Source organism: Rhea americana, unplaced genomic scaffold (genome assembly GCF_003343005.1).
Source record: "Rhea americana isolate MKP2758 unplaced genomic scaffold, rheAme1 scaffold_39, whole genome shotgun sequence".
NCBI lineage: Eukaryota > Metazoa > Chordata > Aves > Rheiformes > Rheidae > Rhea > Rhea americana.
The window spans coordinates 5690586-5706466 of NW_028186523.1; the positions used below are offsets into that span (position 1 = coordinate 5690586).

The following is a 15881-nucleotide window of genomic DNA, read 5'->3' on the forward strand; positions in this document are numbered from 1 at the left end:
ACTCAGTGTCTAGTCATAAATGAGCTTCCCCAGATCAAATGTCAGTGCATCCCGTCCTGTATCCTGGCAACTTGTTACATAACAACTGGTGTTAAAAACAAGTTGCTGAACTAATGGTAGCTACATAGGTGAAGATGCTGGAGATGCAACAAAACTGCAAAGAAAGGCCATTTATATGGGCAACTGATCAAAGTAGTTCCCAAAGCCAGTAGGTAAATTGACACACTGGCATAATACTTCAGCTTTTGGATCCACTGAGCCACTGGTCTCAAAGATACAAAATTTGGGTTTAGTTTGTTTTGAAAAGAGCAGCTCAAGAAGCAGGGAACTGACTTGTGAAAATGCTGACAAATTCGAAATCATTTGCTGAGTCATATATATTTGTCCCTGCTTTTGTTGGCTTTCTGCCATAAATAGATGCTCACACAAATATTTTGAATAGTTGCTCTTCATGCAGCCCCTTCCCCCCATATTCATGTGCGAATAAGGAAATTTGCATACCAATATGGTTATTTTTCCACTAAAGCTTTTAGAGTTTTGGTCATGCCATAAGGAAAGAGGAGCAACAGCATATGACTTAAATGACAAACCGCACACTGTATGCCATGTATAATAAGTGAGTTGTGAAAGACAAAGTCAAAGTTCATGAACATTTCACAGACAGAAATATGTTGCATAATGTACTTAGCATTTAATTTCAATTAACTAGAAAAAGAGCAAAAATCAAAATCTGTTCACAGACAATTTGCAAAAGGAAAAAAGACTAAATATTTTTTTTCCACAAATGCACCACCTTATCTTAGCTTCCTTCAAACCTTATTCAGGTGTGATTTTAAATAAAACCCTGKTTTTGAGAAGGATTGGCTAAGTGAAATCTTTTGCCACAAACTACAATCATACCTGCAGTATAGTGATGTCAGTAGTTAATTTTGTTTCATAGACATGTGAGAAAAGGGCATAAATGCTCATAGAATCAGGCCATCAAAGTACCCTCATGTAGTTAGGCATGAATRTAGTTAGGCATGAACATGAAAAAGCTGTATTTTTTTCCAAATGTTATTCATATTTAAATTGCCAGAATCAAGATGGGATTTTGGCTTTAACTGTGAATCTCTAAGCCAGCAAAGTCGCAAGATTTCCATGTGATCTACAGTTTGGAAATAAGGAAGATCTGTTCAAAAAGTAAGCCTTTGAGTCAGATTGGGGAAATTTTAAATCTGAAGAGAGCAGTCTAAGGTGATCAGATTAAGAAATAATGAGGTTGATAATGATTTATAGGCTTTAAAGCTATAAGGGAAAATTATGATTGATTATCCTATTTCACTTTCTCCGATTTCATCAGAGTTGCTTGTCAAGCCTTGAACAGGTTTGAAAGTGTACTTTAGAAAGATATCTACTTACAGTTCAGAAACCTTAAATAATAGGTAATCAATTCTATCCTTAAATAAAATGTTATAGTGGTTAAATATGGGAATCCACAGCAGAGGATGTCTYCCTAGATGGGGCACCAGTCCAAATTCATCAGTCAGTTAAATATTGGTGAAGATCCACAAAGTGTCGGGCAATATATTGCTGGTGTAGTTATATTGTGGAATTTTAGAATTTATATAAAGACTATTCAATACAACCACTATTTGGAAAATCCAACTCAGTGATTAYGCGCATTACTAGTATAGGTTCTTACTAATTTGTTAGGTGTCCACCTGAAATGTCATCCTATAATTTTATTAATACTAATAACATCTCAGCCTCATATCTTTAATGACCCTAAGAATATCTTGAATTCTAATCTGGATATGACAACTAACTGCTGACAGAGGTGGTAAATACAGATGAGAAGATGCAAAATTATTTCAGTGTCATTTTTAAGTCCGTAACAGACTTGTGATCTGAATGTCTCCCATAAAAAGCTCTTACCAAAATAAATCCGCATACAATCTAGCTGGACAGCTCTTCCATCTGTGATCATCTGATAAAATTAGCAGCCAAAATTAAAAACCCATAGTTTTTGGCATGTATTCTGGATTTACTTGTGAGCACTCACACTCTCCAGACATTGCCCTGCTTGCTTCACATAACATTGTGCCCACTCATTATCCCATACTCAGACAGATCAACATTTAGCTCTGCACAGGCAAACATATCTGGGACACAGCAACCCACACCTCTACCTTAGCTGTCAGTATGAAGCATGTCACTCTGCCAAAATATTTTGTTCAGAAAATGTCATTATGAAATGTTTTGACATTGTCTTTAAAAAAATTCTCCCCTTTCTACAGTTTAAATTATTTGCTGAATTCTACTTGAATCATTGAAAAAATTTGGTCATGCCCAAAGGAGTCAGGTTTTTGACAAATTAATTGTTTTCAGAAAAATAGTCTCAAATATTCTGTGAAGAGATAAACTGCAATGGATATTGCAATTGTATACTTAGGTGTTTTCCATGTCAGCCTACAAACAACTTTATTAAATCACCCATCTCCTCATCTTAGTAAGAAATCAGTAAGAACTGAGTCCTTCAAGGGATTACTGAGAGCTGCAGATTTCCATAGTGGTTTATTTAATACAAGATTATTTGGCACAACTCTCTCTCTAAGTCTGATACTCTGTAAAATCCATAGCATTCAAAAGCCCTTAGGGATGCTTAACATCCTTAGTGCTTAACTTAGTGCTGTGCAATACAGAAATGTAGAAACAGCTGGCTCAACTTCTAAAAGTCRGTATTTCGCTTGTGCTGCTTTATGTTCTATCATATGTTTTTGTTCTCTTTAAAAACACACACGCAAACACAAACGCAATTCCCTCCAATGGAGGAAAAAAAAAAAAAAACACAGTAGATCTGTCTGAAAGGTATGAAAGATGCATAAGATTACTTCTCAGGTGGAAGGTGATATCAGTAAGGTCCTGCTCCAAAACCCGCAGAAGTCAATGGAAAGACCCACTGACTGCAGTAGACTTTCGGAGCACACTCTTCATGCACTGCCAGCAGGCGAGAAGCTTCCCCACCCAGAGCACAAGCGACACGATAACAGGCAGGCTTGCTTCTTCCCACTGTATGCATGTTTTGGTGTTAAACATTCATATTTGAAAAAGCTTCTGTCTGTTGCACGTACCCACATGCAAAAGCCCCTTAACTGTAAGACATAAGCATAATCCACTTGCCAAGCTGAATACCCAATTGAATCTAGTGTTAGATAGATACGGTCCTGTTGTACACTTACTGTGCTAGAAAATACAAGCTACTAAATTCAAATTCTGGCTATCGCACTGACTGTATTGATGGCCAAAAGGAAAACTGCTTCTCTGCTTCCATTTTCCCTTCTGTAAATACTGGCAAAGTGTTTATTTGTGTCTGTACCTGAAAACATCAGAGGAATAACAAACAAACACATAACAGTAAATTTACAAATAGATCAATATCAAGCTGTTTTTCTTCTTTTAATGTTGATCCTGCACAAGGAAAAATGTTTGATGAAAACAGTGTTATAAACTATTTAAATCCATGCATCATATGCGATATACTTCACATTGCTTATTAAAATTCATATATAAAATAAAAAATGAAAGCAGATTGCTCATTTAAAAAATAAACAAGAASTAGATTTGATTATTCAACAAAAGCTCTAGTGTTATTTCTTCTATTCTAGACAAACTGCACAAGGTGCGATGTATTTACTGTTACCTTTGCAGTTGTATTTTGTAAGCTGTCTGTATTTTCCTATAGGTGTCCGACACCTGGCTGCGACGGTTCTGGCCACGTGACTGGGAATTATGCATCACACAGAAGGTAAGAATTATCCCATTGTTTGGGGCCACAYGCTGAGCTCTCAGCAAACGGCAGTGGAAAGAAGAGACTTTTATTCTGTGTACTTCTTTCAGCTTGTCTGGTTGCCCTCGTGCCAGGAAAGGTGGTATCAAAGTGACTCCTACCAAGGAAGAAAAAGAAGACCCAGAACTTAAGTGAGTAGCAAAAGCACAAGTCTACCAGCAGTGAAGGGGAAAAAAAGCAGTAAGAGTTCAGGACTTGACGCAACATAGGAAATGCCATGGTTAATTTGAGGCAYGTGAGAACATCTCCTTGAGCTGGAGACGAATCAAGCGTTTCTGCTACTAGTGAAGCTGGTGGAGTCCATCACCCTGGAGCCTGAGCAGCTGGGGCGGGTTGCTGTGTTTGCYTTCGTTGTTCCAATTATTTTGAACAGTGCCATGCAAGTGCTTCTTGCTTGAGAATTTGGCAAAAATGAAGGAAAATAAATAATTTCAGCCTGAAGGGAAATCTCCCCATGTCAGCTGTGGTCATCATCAGCATGGACCCAAATAATAAACCCAAATTGCAAACAGTCACCAAAATCATGAATACAGAGTGCTAGCATTGACCCAATGAAATAATTAAAGCACAGTGACATCTTCTTCAACGTATGTCCCAGAGAATTTACATATATGTAAGTCTCGTGCTGTTCCTTTATGTTAAAATTTCACTTGTGGTGAAAACTGGCAACTCAGTAGAGATTAACTATATTCCTTACTTGAATGCACATTCCATTAAATAAGTAAATGATCAACTGCCAGAATATCGATATAAAGATTTGATTACACTCAGTATGGTTCCTAATACTAATAAGAGGCTGAATAACATTGACAGAGTAGTGCAGGAAATCCCAAGCTTGACTTTGCAAGTATTTGCATGTGATAATACAGGTTTCCCAACTACCGAAACCCTGGTTTTATGCCAGAAATATAAATAGAGAAGAGAGAATGCTAGCTTTTCATACATTTTTAAAAGTGTGATTTATTGCCTCTGATAGAATTTCCGTTTTCTTTTCTAGTAAAATACTATCTAAATGAATGTTCTAGTTCCTTAGGCTGTACAACTGCATTTTAAATCGCCTAAGATTGAAATAAGCTGTGCCTAAGGCTCCGCTTGACATGAATGAAATGCTTAGGTACAGCATATCTCTTGGGACACATTAGTGTAAGTGGTATGGACAGCTGGAATTATTTTGTTTTCTTGAGACTGTCTTCACCTGCTCCGTCTAGTGAAAATGAGGGCTCTTTTACTGTGTTTCTGTAGATGTCCAGTGATAGGCTGTGATGGCCAAGGTCACATATCAGGTAAATACACTTCTCATCGCACTGCTTCTGGTTGTCCTTTGGCTGCCAAGAGACAGAAGGAGAGTCCCGTCAATGGGTCTTCACTATCGTGGAAACTGAACAAACAAGAGCTGCCACACTGTCCTTTGCCAGGCTGCAACGGGCTGGGTCATGTTAATAATGTTTTTGTCACCCACAGAAGGTATAACTTTGTGTTTTCTCTTTTTACTTTTCCTTAACAATCCGCTGTTGAGTTGGCAACATATGAGGCTATAGTCTAAGTGAATTGTGTTGAAGTCTTTTAAATAACAATATAGTTTACACTGCAACTGAAGTAGTATGAAAGAGAATAACTTTGAGAGGATTGGGATGAACGTTTAACTCTTCTTTACATTCTCATTGCAGTGTGACTTTCCAAATTCTTTACTTAGTCTTAACACAGTTTCTATATGATTTAAAATGTAATAGAGTTCTTTCCTAGGCAAATATGGAGTTATACCTGTATGTTCTTTACAGAAAATGCAAGCATCATCCGCAGAAAAAAATATAGCAAAAGCATTCATTTCATCTTTCCACCAATGGGAAAAGCTATTTTCGTAAAGTTTATGTTTAAACAACAAAAATCAAACAGAAAGTAAAGATGCAGAATTCATATGAATTACACAMGTTTGAAATTGTAACAGTTTGACAAAGGAAACAATCCTTATAAAGTGGGAATCGCATATATAAACAGTAACAATAATCACTATTATTTCATACATCACTATGAAAACCCTAATATCATTTGAACCTATTCACTCAATAATATTCAAAGAATCTGGCTATAGAAACAGAATTAATACCTGATGAAGTTTGGTCTTCAGTGAAATATCAGGAATTAAATCTRTATTCTATCCCTCCTTTGCTTTCTTTCTAACAGTCTGAACCAACCTCTCCAACACAAGWATATCTGAGATGGTTCAGTCTGATTCGGCAGAACTGGCTGTTAAAAAGTCACAGCTTATGAAATCTGGTGTTTAATGGCCCTCCAGCAAGTTCCATTACTCTTACTCTTCCTTTTCCTTTGACCCTTGGGTCTGATTTGGTGAGCCACTCCTATTTTTCATCTTTATACCATCTCAGTCTCAAGCTTGGAAGTCCTGCTGTGGCTCTGCCCCAGCCCACTCCCAGCTCACCCCAACAGTTGGTTATTGTATCTTCGGCTGCAAACCCCAGAGTAATACACAGTCATACAGAGCTAGGGCACTGTCCTGAAGTTTGGATGATCTGCTTCAGGTCCATCTGATACAGAGACTTGTATTTGGCAGCCAAGTTTCCTTATTTAGTGTTTGCTGTCAGGTGGCTCCCAGCTGCCAAAGACAGCTATGCAGGAAGAAACACTCACCACAAGTCCTTAGGTGACATTTGAGGCAATCTGAATGTGGACTTTGGCCTCTCTCTGTCATTTCCTCATCTATATAATGGATGTAATGGAATCAGCCCATCCTGGGAGTGCTGAGTGATAAATTCACCAAAGGGTTGTGAACGGCTCATAAGCAAACAACATAAAAAGCGTTAGCTGGTTGCAGCTCWTCCTACAGATGATTCCTCTCCTACTTAAGGCTGGATGACATTCAAGAGCATGTTGGTTAAAATGCTCCTTAATATTGTTTTGGACATTCTGTCCATGCTAGCACTTCTGAAGCCTGACAAGTCACCTGTGGCTTTGAGACATTCTTCTGACTAGTTGCTCTGGACAGAGATAATAAACAGTATTTAAAATCCAGAGAACTAGCACGTCTAAGCAAGTGTGATGCTAATTTAACGCTGCAAAAGCTTGTTTTCTGTTTGTTGAAGCACCATGTTTGTTAGAATCTTTGGGGGTTTTGCACCCGAAGCAAACAAACAAGCAAAACCCCCAAACCCATGCATTCTCCTRCTGGGATAAAATTTTGCTTTACTCCTTACTTGGCTAGATCTGAATACAAATCAGCATATGAGTATTTCTTCTTTGTTATTTATTAAGATAGTATTAAGACAGTGCAATTCATCTTAGGCCTTTAGTGGGCTATAAAAATTGATTCAGGTAATTACCAGCTGATGAAATTGTAAGCTTTGAAATAGAAAAATGTAATTTAATATGAACAATAGTTAAAAAGCAGAGTGACTATGTAATAGAACCATTCAAGAAAACCTATCACAATCTATAGGGCATATCCAGAGTTATTATTATATTGATCATTATCATGTATCAACAAAATGATACAATAGTTGTGCAATGTGGAAATCATCCCATATACTAAATTTTCTTTTTTTAAAGAATGGTAAACCTGCCATTTTCAAGGACCATGCTGCCCTTCTCCTTTGAAGCATAACACTTCAATAAAAACTATAGAAAGTTTTTATTTAAAAGTGATGGGACTTCAAGAATCCTGTAAATATTTCTTCACATAACTCAATAATAGCTCCCACTGCTACTTAGATTATTCTGAAATGTGATTTAGAGTTGTTTACTTGTAAGTTGAGATTTCTGTGCCAGTTTTCAAGCTGGAATATACAGTTAAATAGCTCGTTATGAGTTATGTCAATCCCTGAAGCTATGCTGTAATGGAGATACAGATGTGACCTTGGTACAGAGGTCTGACCAAGTGCATGATAATATTGCCTGAAAGGATTGTTGCCATTTTCAAGTGGGTGCTTATGGTTTTTTTCCTATCCTTTTCAGCCTGTCTGGTTGTCCTCTGAATGCGCAAGCCATAAAAAAGGGCAAAATTTCGGAAGAATTAATGACTATCAAGCTTAAAGCAAGTGGTGGTAAGGAGATTTGTAAAAGATGATGACATTTATTTAGATAGAAAGGCCTTGACTCYCATTTATACATATGCCCCTTTATGCCGTTCTGGCATTAATTCTCACTCCTTTCAGTTGTCTCTAGCAATAAAAAACTTCAATAACAAAGATCTTTGCATGAGAGATTATAAAATTCTTCTCATTTACATCATGGTAGCTCAACATTTGTGGTACCTTTTGGTCTTAACTCAGAGTGTTATTTTTTATTTGAGGTTGTTTTAAATATCGTTATTAGTAATAATATATTAGTTATAACTCAGGAGGACTGAGCTAACTAATGACTAGAGTAAGAAGAGGTAAATATTGCATGCAGAAATGGATTCATTTCCCTATCTTGAATTATGTGGTTTAGTTTCTGTGCAATACTTTGATGATTTTCCTAAAACATATAGTAAATATAAAGGAAAGTTACCAAATAGATATAAGGGGAAATAAGTAGAGTTTGCTTTCTKTCTTATTCAGCATAGTTCAGAGAGTTGGACACTGAGCCAAGATTAAAGAGACTTAGCTTTTACGCCTCCGACTGCTGAGTAAAACAACTGTGTTATCTTGGGCAAATGAATTTGCTCCCATGCACCCTGCTCTCTGTCCAAGATACTGCTGGAACAGGGACTGCTGCTTACAGATTTCCCATGCTGGGTCCCCAGTAGGCTCAGATCAGTAGTCTAGGTTTTAAAGCAGTAATGGTGACAGAAGAATAATCTCTAAGCAGAGGTGATCTCAGATCAAGCAGAAAGAAGGACATGTATTGCCAGTTGTAGCTGCTCAATGTTATTCAGGAAAAGATTTTCATTAAAGACTTGAAGATCTTTTCTTTGCTACTTGTGGGAATGTAAAAGTCCTCGCTCTTTTTTTTTTTTTTTTTCCTATAATGCCTTTTAGCCTCCTGATAGTTTCCATTTTGCCATCATTTAAGTGCTTACTCATAACTAAGGCTGTGATTCTTCAAGTTATTCTACATAGAGATTAATCCCCACAGAGCTTCTTGCAAGCTCAGTAGCAGGTATATATGAGCCTACTAAAGTCAGCAAAATTATACAAGTGGCGATGTTRGCCTGGGTGCTCACTGCAGAAAAGTTGCTTTATGTTTCTTTTAAATCTAAAAAGGCATTGCTAAACTCACTGCAGTCATCTTGTGTGATAGACTTTCCCCTTTCCAAACATTTCTAGCACTTTTCCCTTCTCTACTCTCCAGCTTGTGGTTGCATGCTGTACTGGAAAAAAAAAAAAAAAAAAAGAGAGAGAGAATTGAGAAACACAGAAACTCAGAAGGCATTACTTGCCCCTTACAGATTTCAGCTCATATAGATGTTTTACAGCTATCCAACATTTTTGACAGTAAAAGCAAAGAAAGAGGCAATTTAAAGATCAATCATTCGACTAGAAAGCCTGTTATTTTCCTCTTGTCCAGTAACAGATAACCCAGCTTATTATTTGTGTATCCATGTACATGTGGACACTTTAAATCTGATCAGGGTACTTTCAACTATTTGCAGGGATGGAGAGTGATGAAGAAATCAGACACTTGGATGAGGAAATAAAAGAACTGAATGAATCCAATCTGAAAATTGAAGCTGACATGATGAAACTTCAGACCCAGGTATAATGTCAAAGCAAAGAGTTCAAAATTTTCTTATGTATGCAAATGTTATATTTAAACACAATTATTCTTGTGAGCGCATGTTTTCCCATCACTCTAGCATTTAAAACTGCCAAAATCCTACATGTTTTTTTTTTTGTCTTTTTTTTTTGTTTGTTTTCTGTAAACAAGCAGCAAATTCTTCTGTATTGTCATGAAAATTTACAGTGTGATAGATTGGAGACAGTTTGGAGCTACTCTTGGCAAGCAGGAAAACCATATTTACTAAACAAAACATGCATTTTCCTTTGTTGATCAAACCTGTGTTGACCAAACCATACAGAATCCCATGACCGCCATAAGAACTCATATTAGGGAAACTATTAGGAAATACCATTACTTCTTATGTGTACACCCTAACTGTTATGCAAGTTGATTTTGTTCCTATCTGGGCCTTATAAAATTTCCCTGCTTCAATTCATCCACTTTCAGTTATTCAAATAGTTTGAATTTGGCCTCCAGGCAGCACCTGGTAAAGAATGGATGCCTTTTGCTGACTTGTATAGCAGATTAGTTTGATGAGGAGCTGTGGAAAAGAGTCGTTTCTCTTTCATTCTTTTGTATGCCAGCAGGAGTAAATTAGCCTTAAGATGCTGGTTGTGGTTGTATTGAGCCAGCTGAATATGTTCATGTGTTCGTCCATGCGGAGACTACTATATACACCTGGTAATTCCCTTGCAAAAGCAAGAGCAGAATCTTGCTAAATATRTTAGGAGCAGTGAGAGCTTAGGAAAAAAAAATAAATGGGAACAGATCTAGAAACCCAGTATAAGTCTAAACTTGCCAAAACAAACTGTATTTGCACCACAGTGAAATGTGTACAGTGCTGGTGTATGCTGGTTTTATAACAGCCACAGCTTTTATGGTCTAAATAGGGGTCTATTTGAGTTGACTGAGCTCTGGGTTGACTGGCTTCGCACTACGAATGTGGCATATCCATCCCAAACTGCACTATGATGCTTTTCAGGGTCTCTGGACCCTTTTTCAAGTTCTCTCTGGAGAACACTGTGCTGTCTGTACAGGTACAAGAAATTGCCTAATTTTTGCGAGCACAGATTTCTTCCGCTCCGAATTTCTGCGTGCTGAAGGCAGTCCGACCAGCAGCCCTTGAACTGAACTGCGTTTGAGGGAGCAGGTCCCCTAAGCAGCTTTGCTCTGCCTCCTTTTAATCTCACTTGGCCAGGCATTAGGCTTCTGCGAGCACGCTCCAGAGGCAAAGTCGTAGTGGATTTTCCTGGCACTTCATCACCGCAGGCAGGCAAGGAAGAGTTCTTCACCCTCAGGACGGTGTCAGTGTGTGACGGTTTCTTCCAGGATAGCAAAGGGAACTAARCCGGGCGCAGCAGGGGACAGATCGGAGCAGCGCGGGGGTACGCGGTGCTAATGAGGAGAGGTGGGCGCCGGGACCGCCGTGTTTTTCCACCTCAGGTGCTTTTTCCTGCCTTTTCTAAAAACCATGCGTTTCCATTCTGTTGCCCGGAGTCGATCTTTGCATTTATTCTGCGCTGGGAACCTCTCAGTTCCCTTCCCGCTCTATTTTTCTCGTATTGTTTCCAGCGTGTGCCCTCTCTCCAACCCAGATCGGCTCACAGCACTGCGCTGAGCCCGGGAGCCGGGCAGGAAAGTAGCAGGGCAGCTCATACCGGTGTCCTTGCTATTGTGGTCAAGCAGCAGRGATGCTGTAAGAGAGGGCGGCAATGGGAACATCAGCCTCTGCTCTCCTTCCCCCTGCTCAGCTGCTTGACGCCTGGAGTCTTGCGTTCGTTTCCGAGCTCGTCTCCCCCGCGCAATGCGCTCCTCTGGCGCTGGGGCCGCGCGCGGGCACCTTGCTGACACAGAGTTTCCTGGCGAACCGGCAGCAAAGTCCGTCAGTTCAGAGTGAACGTGGCGTCTTCCTTGCTGTCAATATTCTGTGGAGAAATTATGTCTATCTTAAAAAAAAGCACCAGAATTCCCAGTCCGTGGTGTGGCCTTTCGCAGTCGCGTGACCGTCAGTTTGGGTTCGATACGCAGTTATAACGCAGCCGGGGTCTGTTTGTGTGTGTGTGCCTGCGATTTTTAGATCACATCCATGGAGAGCAATTTGAAAACGATAGAAGAGGAGAACAAACTTATAGAGCAGAACAACGAGAGCCTGTTGAAGGAGTTAGCTGGCCTAAGCCAAGCCCTCATCTCCAGCCTTGCTGACATTCAGCTTCCACAGATGGTAAGACCACAGCCAGCAGCTTCACACCTTCTTTGGGACTGTTTTGCCAGCACTTGAAGCAGATGAGCAAGCTCAGGGACCAGCAGGAGCAGTGTAGCTGCATTAGCAGAGAGATCTGCTTAGACTAATTTACTCTGCAGAGATGCTGGCTCAGTGAACCTGGGGGGCTCTGCATGCTAACACTCGGATGCTTCCAGGACTGTGCTGACACTGTTATCTCTGCCCCGTACTGCCTTGTGCAAGACAGATTTTTCACTTCTCTCCCTCTCTGAATGTACAAGGCATGAGATTTGCACAACAGAGACTCCTTAGAGTTAATTTGTTCCTAGATCAAAATTTTAACCCATTTGATCCAACTCAGTGCAGTGATTTTTCTGAAGTCAGCAAAGCTCAACCTTTGGCTCAAAACCTATTTGTCTTACTTGCAAACACAAGCCAAATCCACAAAGACACTTAGATTACTAGAATTACAGACTTTTTTCCCAGTTTCAAGTGGGAAATTAGGTGAGGAAAGTTACAGATATCTCAGCCATAATTCCAGAGCTAAACTGGCCACGATAGAAAAGCAAGTCACGTATCGCCYGTCCCTGTGGCTGGGAGAGTGCGTGGTTCCCCCAACACATGAATCTCCCTTCCCTTCCCCAAACCCTTCATTCGTTTGGGTGACTCTCAYTTTTTGATATTTGTCCAGTTGCCCTGTGACTGCTTTTCCATGTGTTGGGATTGTATGTGTAGGTGGGGGGGGGGCAGCCTTAATTTTATCTCCTGCAATTATAATCTGTTTTGTCTTCATTTAGGGGCCAATCAGTGAGCAGAATTTCGAAGCATATGTAAATACACTCACAGACATGTACAGCAATCTGGAACGGGACTATTCCCCCGAATGCAAAGCTCTGCTGGAAAGTATCAAACAGGCAGTGAAGGGCATCCATGTGTAGGATGTGAAAGCTGCTGGGCAACAGAAATTACTTAACAGCAGTAAACTCCAGATGGATCTGTTAGGAGTTCATGTACTGCTAAGGGGTGTAGGTTGCCATGCTGCATTTACAATTGCAACATTGCACTAATTTTTTTCCCAGCTGACATAAAAAAAAAGAAGAAAAACACAACAGACTATTTGTATTAACAGCAATGCACTCTGTTAGTATATTGTATTTATTTCAGTACAATTCCTTTTTTTTTCTTCTTTTGCACTCAGTTTTTGTAAAGTGAATGTAAAAAGTGTGTGCGACTATTTTTTATATTTTTTATTTATTTCTAATCAAAGAGTTGTTTTTTTTATCTTTTAACAGCATTTTTGCGGCCTGCCATATTTTTACAAATGTGTTTATTAATTTATTTTCCAATGGGATTTTAAATAGACTGAAAGTTATACTGTAAATTAAATAACTTGCTGGGTTTGTACAGGAAGAAAAAAAACCTATGAAAGTAACAAATGACTGAACTGTGGTTCTAGTTTTATTTTCCTCACATCCTGCTTTTTTATAATGGCTTTGTATCAGAAATGGGTTTGCAGTAACATGAGATGTGAAGATGCATGGAATGAGAAGATAAATGGTGCCCACTAGTGGGGAACTTGGGCTCTTAAAAGCACAGTATGCTGGAAAACAGTGTGTTAAAGAATACGTTAGCAATAATGAAATATAGCAATCAGCAAAGCACTTGACTTGGCTGTGTGATTTAGCCTACGCGAATGGTTATTTGAAATGTTTCAAGAGAACTTCAGAATTATTTTAACAATATTTTTTTTTCAATTTAGTTCATGGAAGGAAATGACAATTATCTCTAAACAAGAAAGATAATTTGACAGGACTGGTACTTTTTTAGTATGATACGTTGAGGTTTTAACCAAGTGACCAGTATGGTGCCATGGATTTCTATTTGAAAAATGAAAACACATCCCAAGCTGAAGATTTTGTACATAATAATTAATCAAACRTATTTCCCCTGAAATGGCATTTAATACTGGCTTGAATTCACAGAAGCTGGAAAGGCAGCAGGCTGGAGAAGAAGAATATTGCTCCAGCGTAGTGGTGGTTGCTTTTCTCTTTACACGAGCTGTAGCAACACAATGACTGGTTTCTCCCATTCTTATTCTCTAAGGCTGATACTGAACTTGTTGCCGGTCTTTCGGTAGGGTACCAAGCGCTGCAGAACGTAGAGACGCACAGAGCTGGGGACACACGCGCGCACGGCGGTACCGGCGTGTGCCTGCCTCGGGGTTTGCTTAGCCTGGGTTTGGAATTTCTGAATTTCTGCTCCGCCAGAAATTAGTGGTTGCTATAACAGAGGCAATGTCTATTTCAGGGATTGTAAGTAATTAAGCATTGTTTCAAAAGTTTTTTTTATATTTATTTTTTTTAAGAAAAAGGTATAAACAACCAGCTAAACTGCCTTTTTTGTATGCACACACACCTCATGTGCATATGTGCCTCAGTGTAAATGTATACATGGATCTAGCGTGTGTTTAATTTTTCCGTGCTATAATTAAAGTGTTTATTTTTATTAGCCTCATTTATATTTAGATTGAATATGATGGCATTCACAGGCTTGACATATACAATTATATTATTACTGTTCCTGCACAAAAGTACTATTCAAAAGTGATTCAACTCTCATGCACTGTGGTCACTGTTCTGCATTAGGTGGGGCTTGCTTTTCGTTTGAGGGTTGACTCAACTCTCCAATCTTAGTTTAGAGAGGGGAAAATGTATGTTCTTAGAAGCTGTGTTTATTTTTTAAATGATTTTTCAAGAGCTACCATATGTGCTGTCTAATATAAATAGGAGGACACCAAACAAAAATTTGCTATTAAAGTTATTGTACTTGCTAAAAAACAAAAAGCAAACATTTGCTATACTTGTTAAATGCATACAAAATGAGTTCACTCATTACAAAGACTAAAATTTAATTTACTAAATATTTTAACAAATTTGTTATATATTTTATTTAAGTAAAAAAAATCTCTTACTGACCTATGTATTTATTATTATGATTTATTATGGCTTCAGGTTAATTTATCTGTGTTTGATTGTTTGCTCAGGATGTTCTGTGAAGTACATTTGTATTTATTTGCCTCCCTTGTACTTGATGTGTTTTGTAATGTGCACTGATTTTTTTTTCTTTCTGTTTTCCTTTTTTTGTGTTTAACTTCATTGATGAGCTATACTGTAAATTAGACCTTTTGTAAAGAGCAATGATGTATGCATTTTTTAATTTGGAGTAGTTTGTATACTGTTTCTTCATACAATTAATATTTCTTACATCAAGGCAACAAAACTGTGTTCTGTGCTGTACATTTGGTGTATGGTAGGAAATAAAATTGATAATGAAACATTGCAGCAAGTTTGTTGGGGTTTTTAGCCTCTAGATGCCGACTTGTATCACACATTCTTAACTGCACCTGGCACTATACAATGTGTCAGATGTTTTATTTGCTTTGTGTACAAAATGTGTCATCCCTGTAAGTAAATGTCTGGTATAAATAATTTAATTAGTGTTTTACTTCGTCAATTTGAAATAAGGAGGAGAAAAATGGAACTGCCTGAGAGGTCCTTTTCACTTCTGAAGAGAAAAAAAAATCAAGAAAATAGTCGCTGCATTATTTAATGCATTCTTTTCTTGGCAGTTGTAGACTTCATTTATACTGATAAAGTAGAGGATTTGTGCTGACCTTTAACAGCTGSTAAATGATGTTGAAGCACAAAAGCCATTGTGAAGTTTCCAACAGTTCGGAGCCGCCCACTGCTCCAGTGTAATTTTCTGCTGAGATTTGCAGTGCTTAGACATTGCATAAATAAAAATCTGTTGGTTTTAGAAAGACAATATTTCCCGTATCTAATGGACTTTCTTTTCCGTTGTTAGCTGTAGAGAAAACAAGCCAGTTTTATTTAGGAAGTGTGCTGATGGCTTCAGTGCTATTTCTTGTCTCAGATTCTGACTTCCCATGGGTAGATCAAGAATAATTTCTTATTATAATATATGGTAAATTTGAAGCTCGTGAAGTAGCTGATGAGTATTTTTTTGAATAGACATAGTTAGATCAATCCAAAATAGACTCTAACACCAGAAAAATTGACATTTCCAGAGTTTAAATACATCTGAGGTTTAAAACTT

The 15881-nt window shown here is 38.4% G+C and overlaps 1 protein-coding gene across 1 annotated transcript in view; it reads left to right on the plus strand.

The window, feature by feature from the left end:
- ST18 (ST18 C2H2C-type zinc finger transcription factor) overlaps positions 1–12703 on the plus strand; it is a 170424-nt gene extending 157721 nt beyond the window's left edge. Inside the window, exons 18-24 of the mRNA XM_085313531.1 lie at positions 3725–3787; positions 3880–3960; positions 5072–5293; positions 7796–7884; positions 9417–9520; positions 11622–11765; positions 12563–12703. Of these exons, the coding sequence (XP_085169657.1) occupies positions 3725–3787; positions 3880–3960; positions 5072–5293; positions 7796–7884; positions 9417–9520; positions 11622–11765; positions 12563–12703 (844 nt within the window). The remainder of the gene's footprint in view (positions 1–3724; positions 3788–3879; positions 3961–5071; positions 5294–7795; positions 7885–9416; positions 9521–11621; positions 11766–12562) is intronic.
- Positions 12704–15881: the final 3178 nt, after the last annotated feature.